This window comes from Tympanuchus pallidicinctus, unplaced genomic scaffold, assembly GCF_026119805.1.
Source record: "Tympanuchus pallidicinctus isolate F22 unplaced genomic scaffold, pur_lepc_1.0 scaffold15, whole genome shotgun sequence".
In the NCBI taxonomy this organism is placed as follows: Eukaryota; Metazoa; Chordata; class Aves; order Galliformes; family Phasianidae; genus Tympanuchus; species Tympanuchus pallidicinctus.
Window position 1 is genome coordinate 26,044,911 of NW_026294669.1, and position 15,562 is coordinate 26,060,472.

At 38.2% G+C, this 15,562-nt stretch overlaps 1 protein-coding gene across 4 annotated transcripts in view; it reads right to left on the reverse strand.

Moving 5' to 3' along the window:
* The window catches only part of SPATS2L (spermatogenesis associated serine rich 2 like), a 90,702-nt gene that overhangs the window by 18,936 nt on the left and 56,204 nt on the right, over window positions 1-15,562 (reverse strand). For all 4 annotated transcript variants that reach the window (XM_052676397.1, XM_052676400.1, XM_052676398.1 and 1 more), the window contains 3 exons: window positions 7,305-7,413; window positions 3,299-3,348; window positions 2,144-2,384 (listed from right to left, as the gene is read on the reverse strand). In XM_052676397.1, the coding sequence (XP_052532357.1) occupies window positions 2,144-2,384; window positions 3,299-3,348; window positions 7,305-7,413 (400 nt within the window). The remainder of the gene's footprint in view (window positions 1-2,143; window positions 2,385-3,298; window positions 3,349-7,304; window positions 7,414-15,562) is intronic.

Consider the following 15,562-nt stretch of genomic DNA (forward strand, 5'->3'; position numbering starts at 1 on the left):
AGAGTTACAAGATTCTCTAGCAGGTCTTGGATTCCTTGAATGAAAACGTTAAACAAAAAAAAAAAGTGTACTGAAGACATCTAATACAAAGAGAGACAGAATAACATCAATAAATAGGCAGACGTAAATTAAATGTAATATCCACACATCCTCTCATATCATACTGTGGCAAATCACAGGGAAACACCAACCTTACTTAACAATCTTGTCCCTGCAAACTCTTTCAGGCAGTCACACTTTTATGGCTCTGAAGGACCTAATCTCAGTCTGCGAAATGATATAAGCAAGGCTTCAGCCTGCTATTTCTCATGGGGAGGAGAACATAAGGAGCTGTCAGCAGACACCTGTGGTAATTCTATGGTGTCAGTTGTCTGAAGGTGAGACTGAAATGTCTACAGTAACATTAAACTGATAGGAAAGGAACAAAACCAAACAAGACTGACAGTGACAAAACATAAGAGATTGCAACACCAAAGGAAAAAATGTGAGACGATTGCTCACTGGACAAGCTTCAGCACAGTCTGACTTCCCCAAAAACCAAGAAGGGACAGTTTGCAAATTGAAAGATGCTGTTCACTCTTCTCTTCAGTTCCACACACTTCAGCACACATTTAGTAATACTCTTGTGCCTTTCGACCTCAAGAAAGTAGCTACTAAACTGACTGCAAGACCAGAATTCTAATGCATCTGGTAGTGTTCAAGAATCTCCTAACTTCTCTGTAGTACACAAGTTACCAGGAATTTATTTTACCACATAAAGTAAGCTTTAATATTTCTGAAGTTTCATCTTTCTTTTCTCTCCACTTCCTTTCCATTCTCTCCTCCCACCTCCCTCCTCTTCCACCATTTCTCTCTCTTCTTAGAAAGACCAGTTACTAGGTCAGGACATGACTAAAAGTTCATAAAAATCTTATAAATTCTTTATAAAAAGCTGGGATAGTAGGTATCATCTTTGACATTCATAAAAACAAGAAAAAAAATCTGAGATCCTTCTTGCCCTTAATATGTACAAATCTAAATGGCATCATGTCAAAGAGAAAAAAAAGATGACTCAACCCCACTGTCACATAAAAAGATCACTGACAGCTCAGCTATGTGAGTTCCTGAATTCAGGTTGTTCCCTGCTAGAAAACACTTCAGGGATGATTCAAATTTGACACGACAGATTGATTATATGTACCATATAATTTGGAGGAAAAGAATAAACAAATGTATGCATGTTGCAGAATTAGCAGTAAAAATTCTTTTAATATCATGGAACTGCAGGGTTTTCTGGCTTGTGGCATATCGTATCCAAAATAAGCATGAGTCCCCAGCAAGGGCAAGGATTATCTCTGACCTCCCAAACACTTCTTCAGACAAAATGTCTTGATAAGTAGTTCCGCAATTTGGCTGCTATGCATTGCAGAGATTTTATTTAATTGACCTTTCATAGAGCTGCTCCTGCAGAGGTTTGTTTTCATTGGTATTATCATAAACAGTAATTCTGTGCCTACTAGAACTCAGCAAGGAAGAACTTTGTGTTACTGCTCCCCAGAGCTTCTGATTCAGTATCTGCACCCTAGCAGAAATGCATGCATACTCAGCAACTATCAGATCATGCTCCTTCAACACTAAGGCCCTCCTTTCTCTATAAGGGAAAATCAGTGGAGATCCATGTTGACTAACCTATTGAGGGGAGATGAGATAAAAAAAAAGGACGAGTCTGGACTAGGCAATAAAGAAATTTCACAACGTGCAGCGGGCCCATAATGCCTGGATTACTTTGTCCCACATGAAGAACCTGATTACTTCTGTCACCATCTTATACCAAAGCCATTTTCAAACCCTGTATTCTCCTGTATTTTCATCTGTCATACTCTGCATCAGCTGTACCTCTCTGATTACAGTTTAAACTTTTGGCTCCAAAGAAGAAAAAAAAAAAAAAAAAAAAGATATTTTGCAAGGATACTTGTTGCAAGACAAACCATGCCCAGACACAGATCTACAGGCACAGATTGAACAAATACATATATTTTCCACAAACATCACTCTCTGATATCCATTTATTATGTTCACTTGGTAGCAGCAAAAATTATGATCCTTATGTAAATAGGCTTATCTGTTGCCAATTAAAAGGTGCCTTTGTCCCAGATGAACTGACCTGTGGTTTCTGGACAGCCTGGTGCTGATGCTACAAATTGTGAACTTTTGTTCTCCAGAGAAGAGGTTTCCAGTTTCTCATTGGCAGAATCACCACAACGGTTATCCTTAGAGCATCCATTCAGATGGCAGACAGGTGGTCTCTGGGGCTCTTGAGATGCCTTCTCAGACTCATCACTCTTATTTTTAGCATCCTTGTTGCCTTGGTGCTGTTTAGATTTGCTTCTTTTTCTCCTATTATTCTAAATTGAGAAATATTGAAAGAACAGACATTAGAGCAGCTCAAAAACTCAATATATAACAGAGACCATATAAATACCAAATGGTCAATATTCTTAAAATGCCATGTAAGTGTCACTCGCTACAATGCGATTTACATACAGTGCATTATATAGCACACCACTGCATCTGTTCAGCTGAAAATATAGTTTCAAATACGAACAGAAGACCCATACTGTTTTTCCTCTTTCTTCTAAACAGAACAGTTACACTGCAAAATGGTAAAAGAGCCTGGGCTTCAATGATGCTCAAATAGTTCCTAACCACCCTGGGGACACCCACTAAGTAACATGGACAATCCCTGAAGGCATCCCTCTTATCTGGAAGAATAGGAGCAGAAGACAGAGGTTAGCCTCTGCAGCTGTAACTGTCCAACCCATAAAGTGGAGCCTCCAGAACAGTGACTCCCTGGGCTTAGCATACTGTATATGTATCTTAAACATTTTCTTGAAATGTCTGACCTGGGAGCAGCCCTAGTGCACACTCCTAATTGATTACTCCTATGCATATGTTACTCTTACATCCAGGAGCAAAACCTCTAGCACCAAGTGGCTGCGACTCTCCAGGACACAACTGCACATTAAAAGTAGGTTGCTTGGGAATTTATTCTGTACTTGACTAGAGTCTGGCTTCTACAAACGCTTACAAATGTGCTGTTCCAGAAACTCAGAACTCTGCACTACAGAAACAGCAACAGATGAACAAGACGAAAAACAACACACACGTTTGCTCTCAGGTATTCTGAACGGAAGCATAGATGAAGTCACCTATGTTAGCAAAGGCAGAAAAAGTACTGGCCAAAATGAAACTATTACATTCACTTACAAACAGCTTGTAAATGGTCTGAGTGCTCTGATTTTCCAGAGCAAGTCTTTACCTTCTTTTTCCCTGTCATATTCCATTCTTTCAGAACCTGAGTTGCACTACCTAGAGAAAAGAGAGAGAAATCATTTCAACAAAAGTTCAGATCTGAGAAAGAAAATTTGTATTTGGAAACAGTTACCAGTTTCCTAGCCAGGCAGCACTTGTTTGTTTCTGTGAATTTACTAATGTTGGGAAAACAAAAGGAGAACTGCTGCCTCCCTCCTTTTCACTTTCATCTTAGCTGATTACACTGTGGATAAGCTATTTGGCACTGCTGCTGTTTATGCTCTTCCTTACTCGAAGTAATTAAGTGGGTGCTTAACTTAATGCAATAGCACAAGCTTCAGAAAATAATTTTTTGAAAATCAATATTTTGTCTGAAAGAAAAGTATCTCAGCACCCCACAAAACACTGCATAAACTCGGTTCCCCTGCTTCTCAAGCTTCTTCACAGTTTTACATCTTTTGGCGTTCTGGCAGATGTTTCCTGCACATTATCTGCCATATTCAGGAAGCCCAAGAGCATAAAACTGAAGATTTAATTAGCATATAAAAACATAATCTTGTAGTCAGCTGCAGAAACCGTGCATCCTTTGGTCGTGGCAGTAAAGGCCTGGCACAGGCCTGGCAGTAAAAGTCATTAATCATACTGAAAACAAATATGATTTTGTATACCTGAAGTTTTGTCTGCCAGTCCCAGTGTTCGGTTAGATAAAATTTTCAGAACAAAGTGAAAACAGCCTTGGTCAGATCAGCTGCAGTTGGCACTTGGGAAGAAAACTTCTACATCCTGTTGCCACTGGTGCGTTTTCCTTGATTCTAAAGCTAAAAACCCACTCATGGAAGCACGCAGCCTGCCCTGGCATCCAGCATGTTACAGGCAGTGTCAACAATCTTAATCACACCAAGCTAGAACTTTTCTGTGTGAATTTGAGAATCCATTTTTCTAGTAAATACTTATTTACCATTCTGTGCAAATTGGTTTATATACTGCTATTCTTTTGCTCGTTTCAGGTGACATCAATGTTAAGAAGATAAGTGATAAGTTGCCATAAGTGGTCAACTTGTATTCTGACAAAAATATGCAAGGTTTTCAAATGCATCAAAATTATTTTTCTATTCAAATAATCCAGTTGTAAGATTATTTGGTGAGTCCCTCATACACATGGGAAGTGGTTGTATCTGTTTGCAGCAGTGCTAAGTCTGGTTTGTTAAACTGTGAACACACACACACATATGGAATCCAAAGTCAAACTTCACTTCCCAAACGACACAACAGTGCAGACAGAAGGTTAAGAAAGTTTCCATTGTATATGTAGTTATTTATCTATATTTAGTTATATATAATTATATATTATTATTATAATAAATATATATTTAGTTATATGTAATTATATATATGTGTATGCATACATATATATACACACACACACACAGTATATACACATACACAAATCCCTTGGTCCTTTCTTAAAAGTATGCTATCTTTAACAGAAGCTGTTCCACTACGATGAAATAAAACCACAGTTGCTGCCTTCATAACTCCACGCTGCTGAACACGCGCAGTTTCACTTGACAGCTTTGTTAGCTGTTTCCACAGTAGCATCCAGTGCTTTTTGTGTTGGCTGGCATTGCCTTCGTCCTACTTCTCTCAGTTGCCCTGTGAGTACTGAGCACAGTTAGCATTACTTCAGGGACTGGCACAACCAACTCCAATGCTCTCCCTGTTGGAAATGCACTATCCTTTCAAGTCCCAAAACCTTTACTGCAATGCATAAGAATAACATACTTGAATACGTCTGCAATGGAGCTGAACATAACTTCTGTTTAAGCCCATTTAGGTAAATGCTTACACAACAAAGATGACATTTTAACTACTGCTTTAAAACTCACATTTCACATAAATATGCAAATTCATAATATACAATATACATATGTCACTCCAGACACAAAGAATGATAGGAGATGACCTCAGAAAACTAAATTTGAACACTGATTCAGCATGCAGCATCAAATGGCTGTCCCCACGTCATATGCTGTATGTACCAGTAGGTTCCCTGTGATTGTGAGATATTTAAATCTCGGCATTTTGTCATTCACATGAAAATATGACTTAAAGAGCTATCTATATTCATGCTATTCACAGTAGCAGCTGAATGGACACACTTCCCTGGTGCCATTTGGTGCTTAAACAAATCCAGACTTCTGTCTTTGAAATGAGGGCACTGTTTCCAGTGGCAAACATAGTCTGTTTCCAAACGCTCAACTTGAAAAGACTTCTCAACTCAAGACATAATGATGATCAACTAATAAAATTCAAAGGAAGGCCATTTAGAGGTGAGTTACATCACCTTAGTAGTTCTTTTTCAAGAATTTTTTGTTTTAAATCTCTCTTAGAAGGTTTACTTTTACCATTTGTTCCTCATAGCTAGGACAACGTGTGGATAGGAAAGCACTTATTTTCCCTCAATACACATAAGATATTTGTGTTGACAAAAAAGGGAGAAATATGCAGGTCACTCCAAAAGTAATGCTTCCTATTTATTTCCATGGAAACTCCAACAGCTATAAAGAGTACAGTAACACTATTTGATAGTGCAAATTCTCAGCTGCAAAACTATTTTTCAACAGTTGCAACCATCATCTATGCATTTTCACCAGCAATGAACAAGAGCCCACCGTGCTCATAAAAATCTGCACCAGCAGACGTGGCTCACTGTTTCCCAACTGCTACAACAGCATTTCTGTGAGGAAAACTTTGTCTACACAGTCCAACTTCCACTGTTGTCACAACCACTGTTTGGTCTTCATAAATGTTCAGCAAGTGTCACTGAATGTCAGCGGGTGCCATTTTCTCCACATGGAGGAATTCAGTGACACACCTTTGCTTCATCCACACTTCCATTCAGACACCACCATTTTGTCAGATTGCTCCTCTGCTGCCACCCGTCACATAGCAACCAAGTGTAATGGGATACTGGTGGGAAGATTCAACCTCTAATGTCATACCACCAAGATTTGCCTCTGACACTATGGGCGAACACCGTAAAACAGGAAGCATTAACTTTTGGAATAGGATTTTGATGCATTTATGATTAGTTTGCTCACATCTGCTTTCTACATATTTATATATAATACTTAGTACATGATACTTTTTGACAGATACATTCCAGTAAATTAATTCAAACTAAATTCAAAACTACTCTGAACCAAAATAGCTCTGAAATAAGCAGCTTGGTGAGATAACTCATAATGATTCCCTAATGTTTTGGTATCACCAGGCCACATATAAGCAGCCTCACAGTGTTGTTTTTTAAGATGTATAGAGCTTTTGAAACTCTGATCTTCAAAAAGCACCCTCAAGCCACAGAATTTTGAGAGGATTTCCTCACGTTACACCAGTATTCCTACAAAGGGTTTCTTACAGACTCTGGGGAAGTTCAAAATTCTTGCCATTATGTACTTACCAGAAAAGTGTTATTTAAATACAAGTGACCTTTCACTACAGATAGCGTCATGATGCAAAATACAAAGCCAGATAAAGATTTTGAGCACCTCAAACTTTCAATGGAGTCTTGGTTCAGCCAGTACAAATATCAAAACCATTTGCAAAATTTAGATTGAGGCTTGAATGTCAAGGTATGCATCAAGTTCAGGCGTTTGTGGGCCCAGTTATCTGCTTCAGAACTATCCTCAATTTCCATTAGCAGCCTGTCTCCAGCAGTGAATCATCTTACGACACACACACATTACAGAGCATTAATTTTCATCAGAAAAAGAAGGTCTGCAACAAGAATTACACTAAAAAAAACCTCCAGGACAACAGATGAACAACCAGGTCAAGCTCATGCTGTGAAGAAACAAACATGCAGACAGCAGGATGAACTATAAAAAAGGAACTGGCAGAGTCACAATCATATGAATTTCAGAAGAACAACAAATATACACACTACAGGCAATGAATATTTCAGCTTGTAGTTAAATCCCTCATGCCTTAGCGGAGAAAAGTACTGTACTTACCATCTATGAAAGCCTGGACAGCCTTGTCTACATTGTTATCAAACTGCTGCAGCACCAGAACTATTTCATTATTGCTTTTGTTTGGAACAACTGATCGGATTGCATTGATCTGGAAAGAAAAGAAGGAAGGTAATAATACACAGGTTTATCATATTTTTTAAGAAAACACAGTATTGTGCAAGTGTCCATTTATATAAATGCTTACAATATACAATAATATACCCATATAAAGCAGTGTCAATCTCTTCACCTGCCTCCTGCAACAAATGGAAGCAATTTCTTGAAGAGACCAAAGTAGAGAAATAAAATCTGAAATCAGTACAGTTGCTCCAAATCAGCTGAGCGTCTCTTTTCTGACTATCCAGCACACATTTACTATTAAAAAACCTGCTACACTGCAGAAACTGAACTAGTAGCTTTCTTTGCCCCCTCTCTGAGGACTACACCTTCGTTTATTTTAATTATCAAATCACAATGTCATCATGCTAATTTCTGTTTGAGAAACACTGTGGTCTTTTCACAACACTATGAACACACTGAAATGTGAAAATATAAACACATGAAGATAAGTCTGTTGTGTGTAATAGAGCAAGGCTGGATTACATACTGAGAGTATTCACATCAGCTTGACTTAGCTGTCCAGGTAAATAGTGAAAAAGGAGCAATCTAAATTTTATGGCATCTTTACCAGTAGAAGCACCAGAAGGCAATTCAGATTTATGCTAAGATTTATTGCTAAAATGTTACTTTGCTGCTTTACATCAACATCTATCCTCAGTCACTCTATTTTCTGTATACTAATATAAGCCATGATTTATTTCAAATTCTGTAATTGACAACGACTGAAGGCTCTGACTCATGATTCTTGCTGGATTTAGCTTCAGCACAGCAGATGGTAGGTACTTGCGATGGATCAAGATTTCCAGATAAGTTAATCCAGAAGGTCACTTTCTAACTTCAGCACACAAATTTAGTGACTCTGCTTTGGTAGAATTGACTTCACTCCTGTCCACCATCCTATCAATTACCTGTCTGCAAGTTCACATTTGTCCACAACATCTTTCAAGTAACAAGTTTAGCCTTGAACAACTCAGGCCAAAACTATTATTTATATAGTCTCAAAATTAGCAACTAGAGCGTGGTACAGGAGTCATTGCTTCTCTCATTTTCCAAGGACCCTTCCCGAAGGCCCATCTAATCATGTGTCCACTGTTCTTAGCCCACGGCTCAGCAAGGTCTGCCCACAAGCCAGGGTCCCAGCCCAACAGCTAGCTGCACTGGAGATTCTAGCAAACAAAAATATCATCATGTTGGAAGTTGAGACAGTCTAGGTGATCAAATGAGCTTCTGGCATTTCCAGGAACTATCTAGAAAAATCGGTCTGGTCAACCTTCTCTCTTCAGTTAGTATGCATATGAGAGTGGGAGGGAGAAAACAAAACAAAAAACAACAAACAAGCAAGCAACTGTGAGCACAGCTCTTTATGCACTGCGGGCATTCTAGGTGAAAACCATCTGAAGTTAATAGAATGCAATGAGAAAACCCAAGAAAAATGAGCTTTATTCATTCCCTGATTGTGGGCACTAGTATGCTATTATTTATTGATAAAGCTGCAACAAGCATGAGCTGAGTTGGCTCCATACCAATAGAAGTTGGTGGATACACAAGAGTTACAGCAGGCCACAAGCTGCTGTCCACTTTAGGCTCAAGTTGGCAGTTGCCAAACATTCCCATCACGTGGACTACACATTCTCACAAAAACCTCCCCTCTCCTTTCACAGTCTTATGGTTCATCTCTCTACCCACTCAGAACTGCTTAAGCTGCCTGTGGCAACTACTTACAGAAAAATAGCAAAAGGAAATATTTAGTGTACTCCAGCCATTCCCATAAGCAAGGGAATTCCACATGGCTGCTAGGTCCTTCTTGGCCATGAGAGGTCTGGAAGCCTTAAGAAGCATCTGGAAACTACAAAGTGAGGCCAAGACCACAGGACGGATCAGGCAACTTGCCACACCCTGCAGTTTGGAATTTTTTGATTAATAGAAAATCAAAAATTAAAAGCTAATTTGTTCTTGATTCCCCTAGTATTACAACCAAGCACTGAAAATGTGTGAACACGTTCTAGTTATGGAGATAATTCCCAAAAAGTCAAATGAGTCTGTTAAGGAAGAACATTCACTAATACAGAGTGAAGATATTATGCCCATGACCAACTCCGCGGACACAATTCTGTTTTAGTTGGACATCATAAAAATTCCATTTAGGGGAACATTTAAGTACAGCAGAGCTCTATGGTTTTACTGCCAAAAAAGCAATTGCCTTTGTTGAAGAACTTTGTTGAAGTTTTCCTGTTGGAAAGGATATACATTTATTTTTCTCTCTAGAAAATAAGAACTTTCATAAGACGACTCTTTAGCAAATGAGTATCAGATTGTATAGTAAAGCATTCTGGACTTTGGAAAACCCAAACCAGAAGGTGATTAACACACAGTTAATCAGCTTCCCTTGAGTATGTATGGATATTCACTTGATTATTAATGATTCTGCTTTCCAGATTTCTGCATTGACTTATCTGATAAGAGAGATGAAAACTAGAATTTCTAATCTGTAGGATATGCTATTAAGAAAATGGTACATCTACTGTTCTGTTCTGAAACAACAAAAGCAGATACAAAACCAGAATTCCAACAGCAGAGAAATCACAGAAGGTTTTGCTCTGAAATATTTTGTCTCAAAATTTTTTTAATAAAATGAAATGAACTAGGCATGTTTTCTTTTCAAAGTCAGCCAGATGTGTGTCAGACATTATGTCTCCAACATATGCACTGAATACTTCATCCAGAATAAACTGGAATTGTGGAACACTTGCAACGAAAAGAGTCGGTGGTTTCTGAATATCCAAAAAATAACGGATAAATGGCTGCAAGTAGCAAATTCTAACAGAGTTGTAACTTAACAGCCTACTTGACAGGAGGACAAGGACAAGCTGAGGAAGACAAGGTCAAATGACAGCCTTAACTTTACGGTCCCTAATATTTTATGTTTAGTTTCTCTTACTCCATCTTCAAAATCTGTGTAGATTTCTATGTTCAAACTTGAGGTCTGTTTCTACATGCAAAATGTGTCCTATACATTTCTGGAAAGGAACATGGAGATATACAAGAAAACACTGAAGGGGAGATCGACAGCCTTTCCGAAAGTGTAAGTCTAGCATAAATGCACTTACACAGCTGAAGGTCATAAAAGCCCCATTGCAATCTGCAATGAAAGGCAGCTAAGCTGCAGGAATACTTGACAAATACAAGCTGACAAGAAGGAGATGCAGAGTGGGGCTGAATGTGAGCTGGAGCCATGCAATGCAGTATGCCAGGTTCTGCTGATACACCTGTCTTTTTGGCAATACAGCTACACAACTGCTTACAAGTCTCCAACTGCCTGAGAAAAGTCTGTCACTCTTCAATCCACATAGCTGTGTGTAGTTCATTTTTATTAATGGTTTGATAGGTTAATAATACCAGGCTGGGTATACATCCAAATTATATCTCCCTAAACTTACAGTAAACTTACCAAGAACATCTATCTTTTCAACACATAAACAGCACAGACTGAAACTGGAATAACCAAATACATTATGACTGCTCATCAAAAAACAAATTCCTTTTAAAAAACATATACCAATCTCATGAAAAAGAAGAACCAAAGAACCTCATCCTATCAGTATTAAGAACCTCATCCTATACGGTATTAATACCGTATCAATACTTAACAGTCTGCAAGAACAAACTCTGAACGTTCAATTTATTTCCCTGTATATGTGGGAGAACAGAGAGCTTTTTCATACTCACTGAAACCAGATCTTAGAAAAAATAACGTTAACAGACTACAGGAAAGTCAATTGTTCTAACAATCATGAATCATCATGTCTTTATCTAGTGTGGATTTTCAGAAAATCTGTGTCACCATTTTGGGTGCTAGACAAGCATCCTGGGACGTATATCCTGAATCACAAATAATTGCATGGTTAACATCAGCATTAGCTGAGATGCTGTCTCTGACAATAGTCACACTCCTGAGCTTTTTCCTTCAGTGGTCTGACCAGATAATTCATTTCCCTCTTGGTTTAATGCTCAGAAGGCTCATTCAACATTCTAGTTTACAAAAGCTACTCTGAAGCTACCACAGATCTAAAATACAAAGCCCTTATCCTGAAAACTGCCATGTATGCTCAAACGTGTGGAAAGCAGAACTTCATTCCTTTTGGTCAGACATATTTGACTGTTTTTCTGAGGATTACTGCTCAACCACGTGAAATTTAACCGGGCATTCATTTGCTTAAAAAAAAAAAAAATTTCATTGAAATTTTAACTGCTCATGCTATTATCTTACCTGAAGTCCTTGTGAGCACTTATCTCATGAGAGGGCCCTGACAAAGCAAGCCCGAAAAGAGATACAGCCTGCTTCAAAGCTGTGAGAAGTTGTGACAACACCTACTCTACACCCAGAGCCAAGCTGATGTTACTGCGTACTCATCCAAATCCTTTAGGTTTTCTGTCAAGTTTCAGATGGTTCCCAGGCAACTGTAACAACACGGAATCAAGCATTGCCTGCTGGCTGCTCTACTCCATCTGCTCCCCTTTGGCATCATCTCAAAGAGGATGTTTTCAGTGAATAAGTAATATATCCGGGGTTCAGAGAATTTGTTTAAATATTTGTGACATAGTGACAAACTAAACTTCTTTGCTGAAAGCTCATGGCTGTTCTGAAACCCTTGAACACATCTGCTGCAATCCCTTTGAAGTGATCTACTATTATGGTCACATACTCATTTAAAATACTTCTACTCACACTTGGTTACAAACACTAACACACATCTACCTTCACTGGGTATGAACTATTAAGCTCAGCAGATTTTCTCTAAGTAGGAGCTAAATTCATTTTTCAAGTACAGTTATCAAAGAATACACAAATGTTTTCTGATCCTGCTTATTCTTACTGTGTCAGTAGAATATGAGTACATAAATGGTACATATAGTCACTGCAACTGGAGACAGGTAGCAGTGTAAGCTCTGTCTAGATTACAGTTCTGGCTGGGACTGACCCAAACCCTGGATGGGGACAAGAGAAGGAGAGCTGTCTACAGCACTCTGTTGGTTTCTGTAATTTATGAAGCATTAGCAGACACCCTGACAACATTAAACAGGAAAATGTATTTTCAGAACACCTCATGGCAGAAATAGTTTAGGTTTGAAAAACTCCTACAGAAAAAAAATTTTCATAAACACAGTTTGAATTTTCTGCATTAACAGAATATTATTTATTAGCACCCATTCTTCTAGAAGCTTCGCTGACTAGATTAGCTCATTGTGACACACTGAGCACATGTTTTTAACTTGCCTTTTGAGCAAAATAACAGCTTTGATCCAGTCTGCACCTCTCTATTTGCTATATGCCCCATTTATCATGTCAGATCACTTACCCCTGATAAGCACAAAACAAATTCTACTTGCTGCAGTAATCTAGTGTGGGCAAACATCCTGGATTTACAATGTCCTGCATCCTCCTCTGCTCTAATTTTTAAACTAATGAAATGGAAATTGGTTTTGAGAAGACACATATTTAAAAGAAAAAGTATATATAAAGAGGGTCTGGCTCAGTAAGACCTGTTACACTTGAATCATGGCAGCATTATTTAGAAACCTAATTCTATAATACTCTTAGCCCAAGTTAAATAGCTCATCAAATGACAGAAGTGCATTTTAACCAACTCTGCTGCTCTTTGGACTAAGTCCTTTCACATCAACACGTGTGTATGAAACAGCTGCGAAGGTCAGCCTTAAAGAGACCTAGTGAACTCAGATTGGAAACTGTCTGCTTCTTGTAATGTGAGTTTTAAGATACTATGTTCTTTCCACAACAAATCCTATCATTTCCTTGTATGCAGCCCATCACTTATGAAGGCTACAGTTATGGTACTGAAATCCACCAAAGTATATCTGAACAAGATATTCTTCTTGCAGCTAATAGAACAAATCTGTTTGTTCCTACAGCTCTGATGTTTGAAATGAAAATAAAATGAAACAGCAAACTTCTCTGTGAAACTGCAGCAAAACTCTACTTCTAATAGAATCCCAAGAAGAATATTTTCATTTGGCTATTTTGCTTACACCAGTTGACACCAGATCTTGTTCAAACATGACCAGACACAGTAAAAAAAGACGGCCCCAACAGCAAGTTCAGAAGTTTGGACAACTCCCAATATTTTGTTGAATCAAAACTAAAAGCCACATGCGAGACCTGAATGGTTGTTCTGGGGAATGCCTTGTATTCACTCTCCTCTTGTTGGACGAAAACATTCCACCTGCTGCAGGAAATAAGCTGTTCATATTCTTCACTGTAATTGCTTCTTATCTGAAAGCCCCCATCATTCTGATTTTAGGCACCTTTTCTGGTGGTGTACTTCATTAATGTTTGAATAATTCCATTAATTTTATGGAATCATTTCGAATTTAAGCCAATGAGTTTGGCCAATTTCATCCTTCAATCCACAGAAAGTTTCAAGTTGTACATACATGATCGGAACAATTTATAATTCAGTACTTAAGGACCCTGAGAGCAGAAAAAAGACCTTAGATATACAGTATTTTTTTGGTACAAAGGAAGATAACCAGGAGCAAGAGAGATAATGGTATAGTCAGGGAAGGGTCATGACAAAAGGAATTATTCTGAGAGAGATCTTGATGGTAAACTCCTTGCACTAAGTACATTGACACTGTAACCCTAGCTGCTGCTGCTAAAGTGCAGGGCTTGTATTATTTCAGAAAATCTGTGGACTATGTGCATGGAAATACGGTAATCAGAACTGCCCTGGCTCCACACATGAGCATCACAGCTGCAGAAGTCTCTGCCAACTGTGCAAACACTCATTAGGTTGACATCACAGGTGAATATTTATGTTACTCTCTTGGGGAAAAAGTGGAGAAAGAGATAAAATACAACGCTTAACCTATTGACTTTATGAACTATTCCAACTGAAAAGTTATGAGTAAATTACACAAGTGTCAGTACGATACTAACATTCTTTTAAGACTCAATTTAGGGTAGGGTTTTATAAACTCTGCAGATGTGAGTATTCTAACTTCAGTCAATATTACTTGAAATGTCTACCTCATCCATACGTCTCCTTTAAAGCAGTGGCAGAAGTTATGCTTCCCTAATAACTAGAGGCTGATCATGGAAAGTACATGGGGAAATGCCACCATTTAAACAAGAAAAACAAACATTAATCAATCAACCAAACATTATGCCAAAATTTTGTGGACTCTCTACATTGTCATCTTATGTTATCTGCAATGATCAACTTAGAGAAGGTTCTATTTTCACAAAAAAGGAAAAATATTTGTGTGCAGACACACAGTTCCTCAGATTTCAGTCAAGCCCTAGCAGGAACAAAATCTTATGTATACTAGCATTCACAAGCACTGAGGTAGGAAAGAGGAAGGCTTGGGAAGGAATTGTATTCTTTTAAACGATAACTGATTGTATTTGTACTAATAGTGATGGAGCTCAGAGAAATAATTTATAAATTTCATTTTTGTTTCCCAAAAATATCCACCAAAAGGATGAATAACAATAAACACCAAACTCGCTGCCATTATGCTTTGCAGCATGACTGCTTTGCTCTGTCCATGTAAGTTATTTAAGTGAGAAAGGGATCTGATTTACACTCTCTTGCCAGGATACCGCAAACATGTCTGCCCAGAAGTGCATGAGGTCTGTACATTTTAGCACTTTATAGGCAAATACAATTAAAGCCAACTCAGAAAGGTGCATCAGTTCACCCCTGTGCTCGAATTTCTATGGCGCAGCTCTGCAATAACATGAATGTGGCTTTAGAAGCCTCTAATTGAAAGACCCTGCACAATGCAAATCAAATTGGATTTGTGAAATGGATGTTTTATGTCCTGCCATGCCAATCTCACTTCAGAATGAGTCAGGACTGTCCAGTTGCAATGGCAGACTGACTGTGCTAGCTCTTCGGACAGGTATATGTAGATTATGAAGTTCATGCTGTTCTATTGCTAAGTCTCTAATCAGTAGCTTATTAGACTGTATTTTTCAGAATAAAACCCAGTGATTTTGCAGTAAGATTTAACTGCTGGTAACTTAGATTTTAAGTTTGGCATAGGGATTTAGGGACATTAAATGCTGGTGGAAAAAAGCAATTAAAAGAGAAACTATTATAAATAAGTAGGTATTG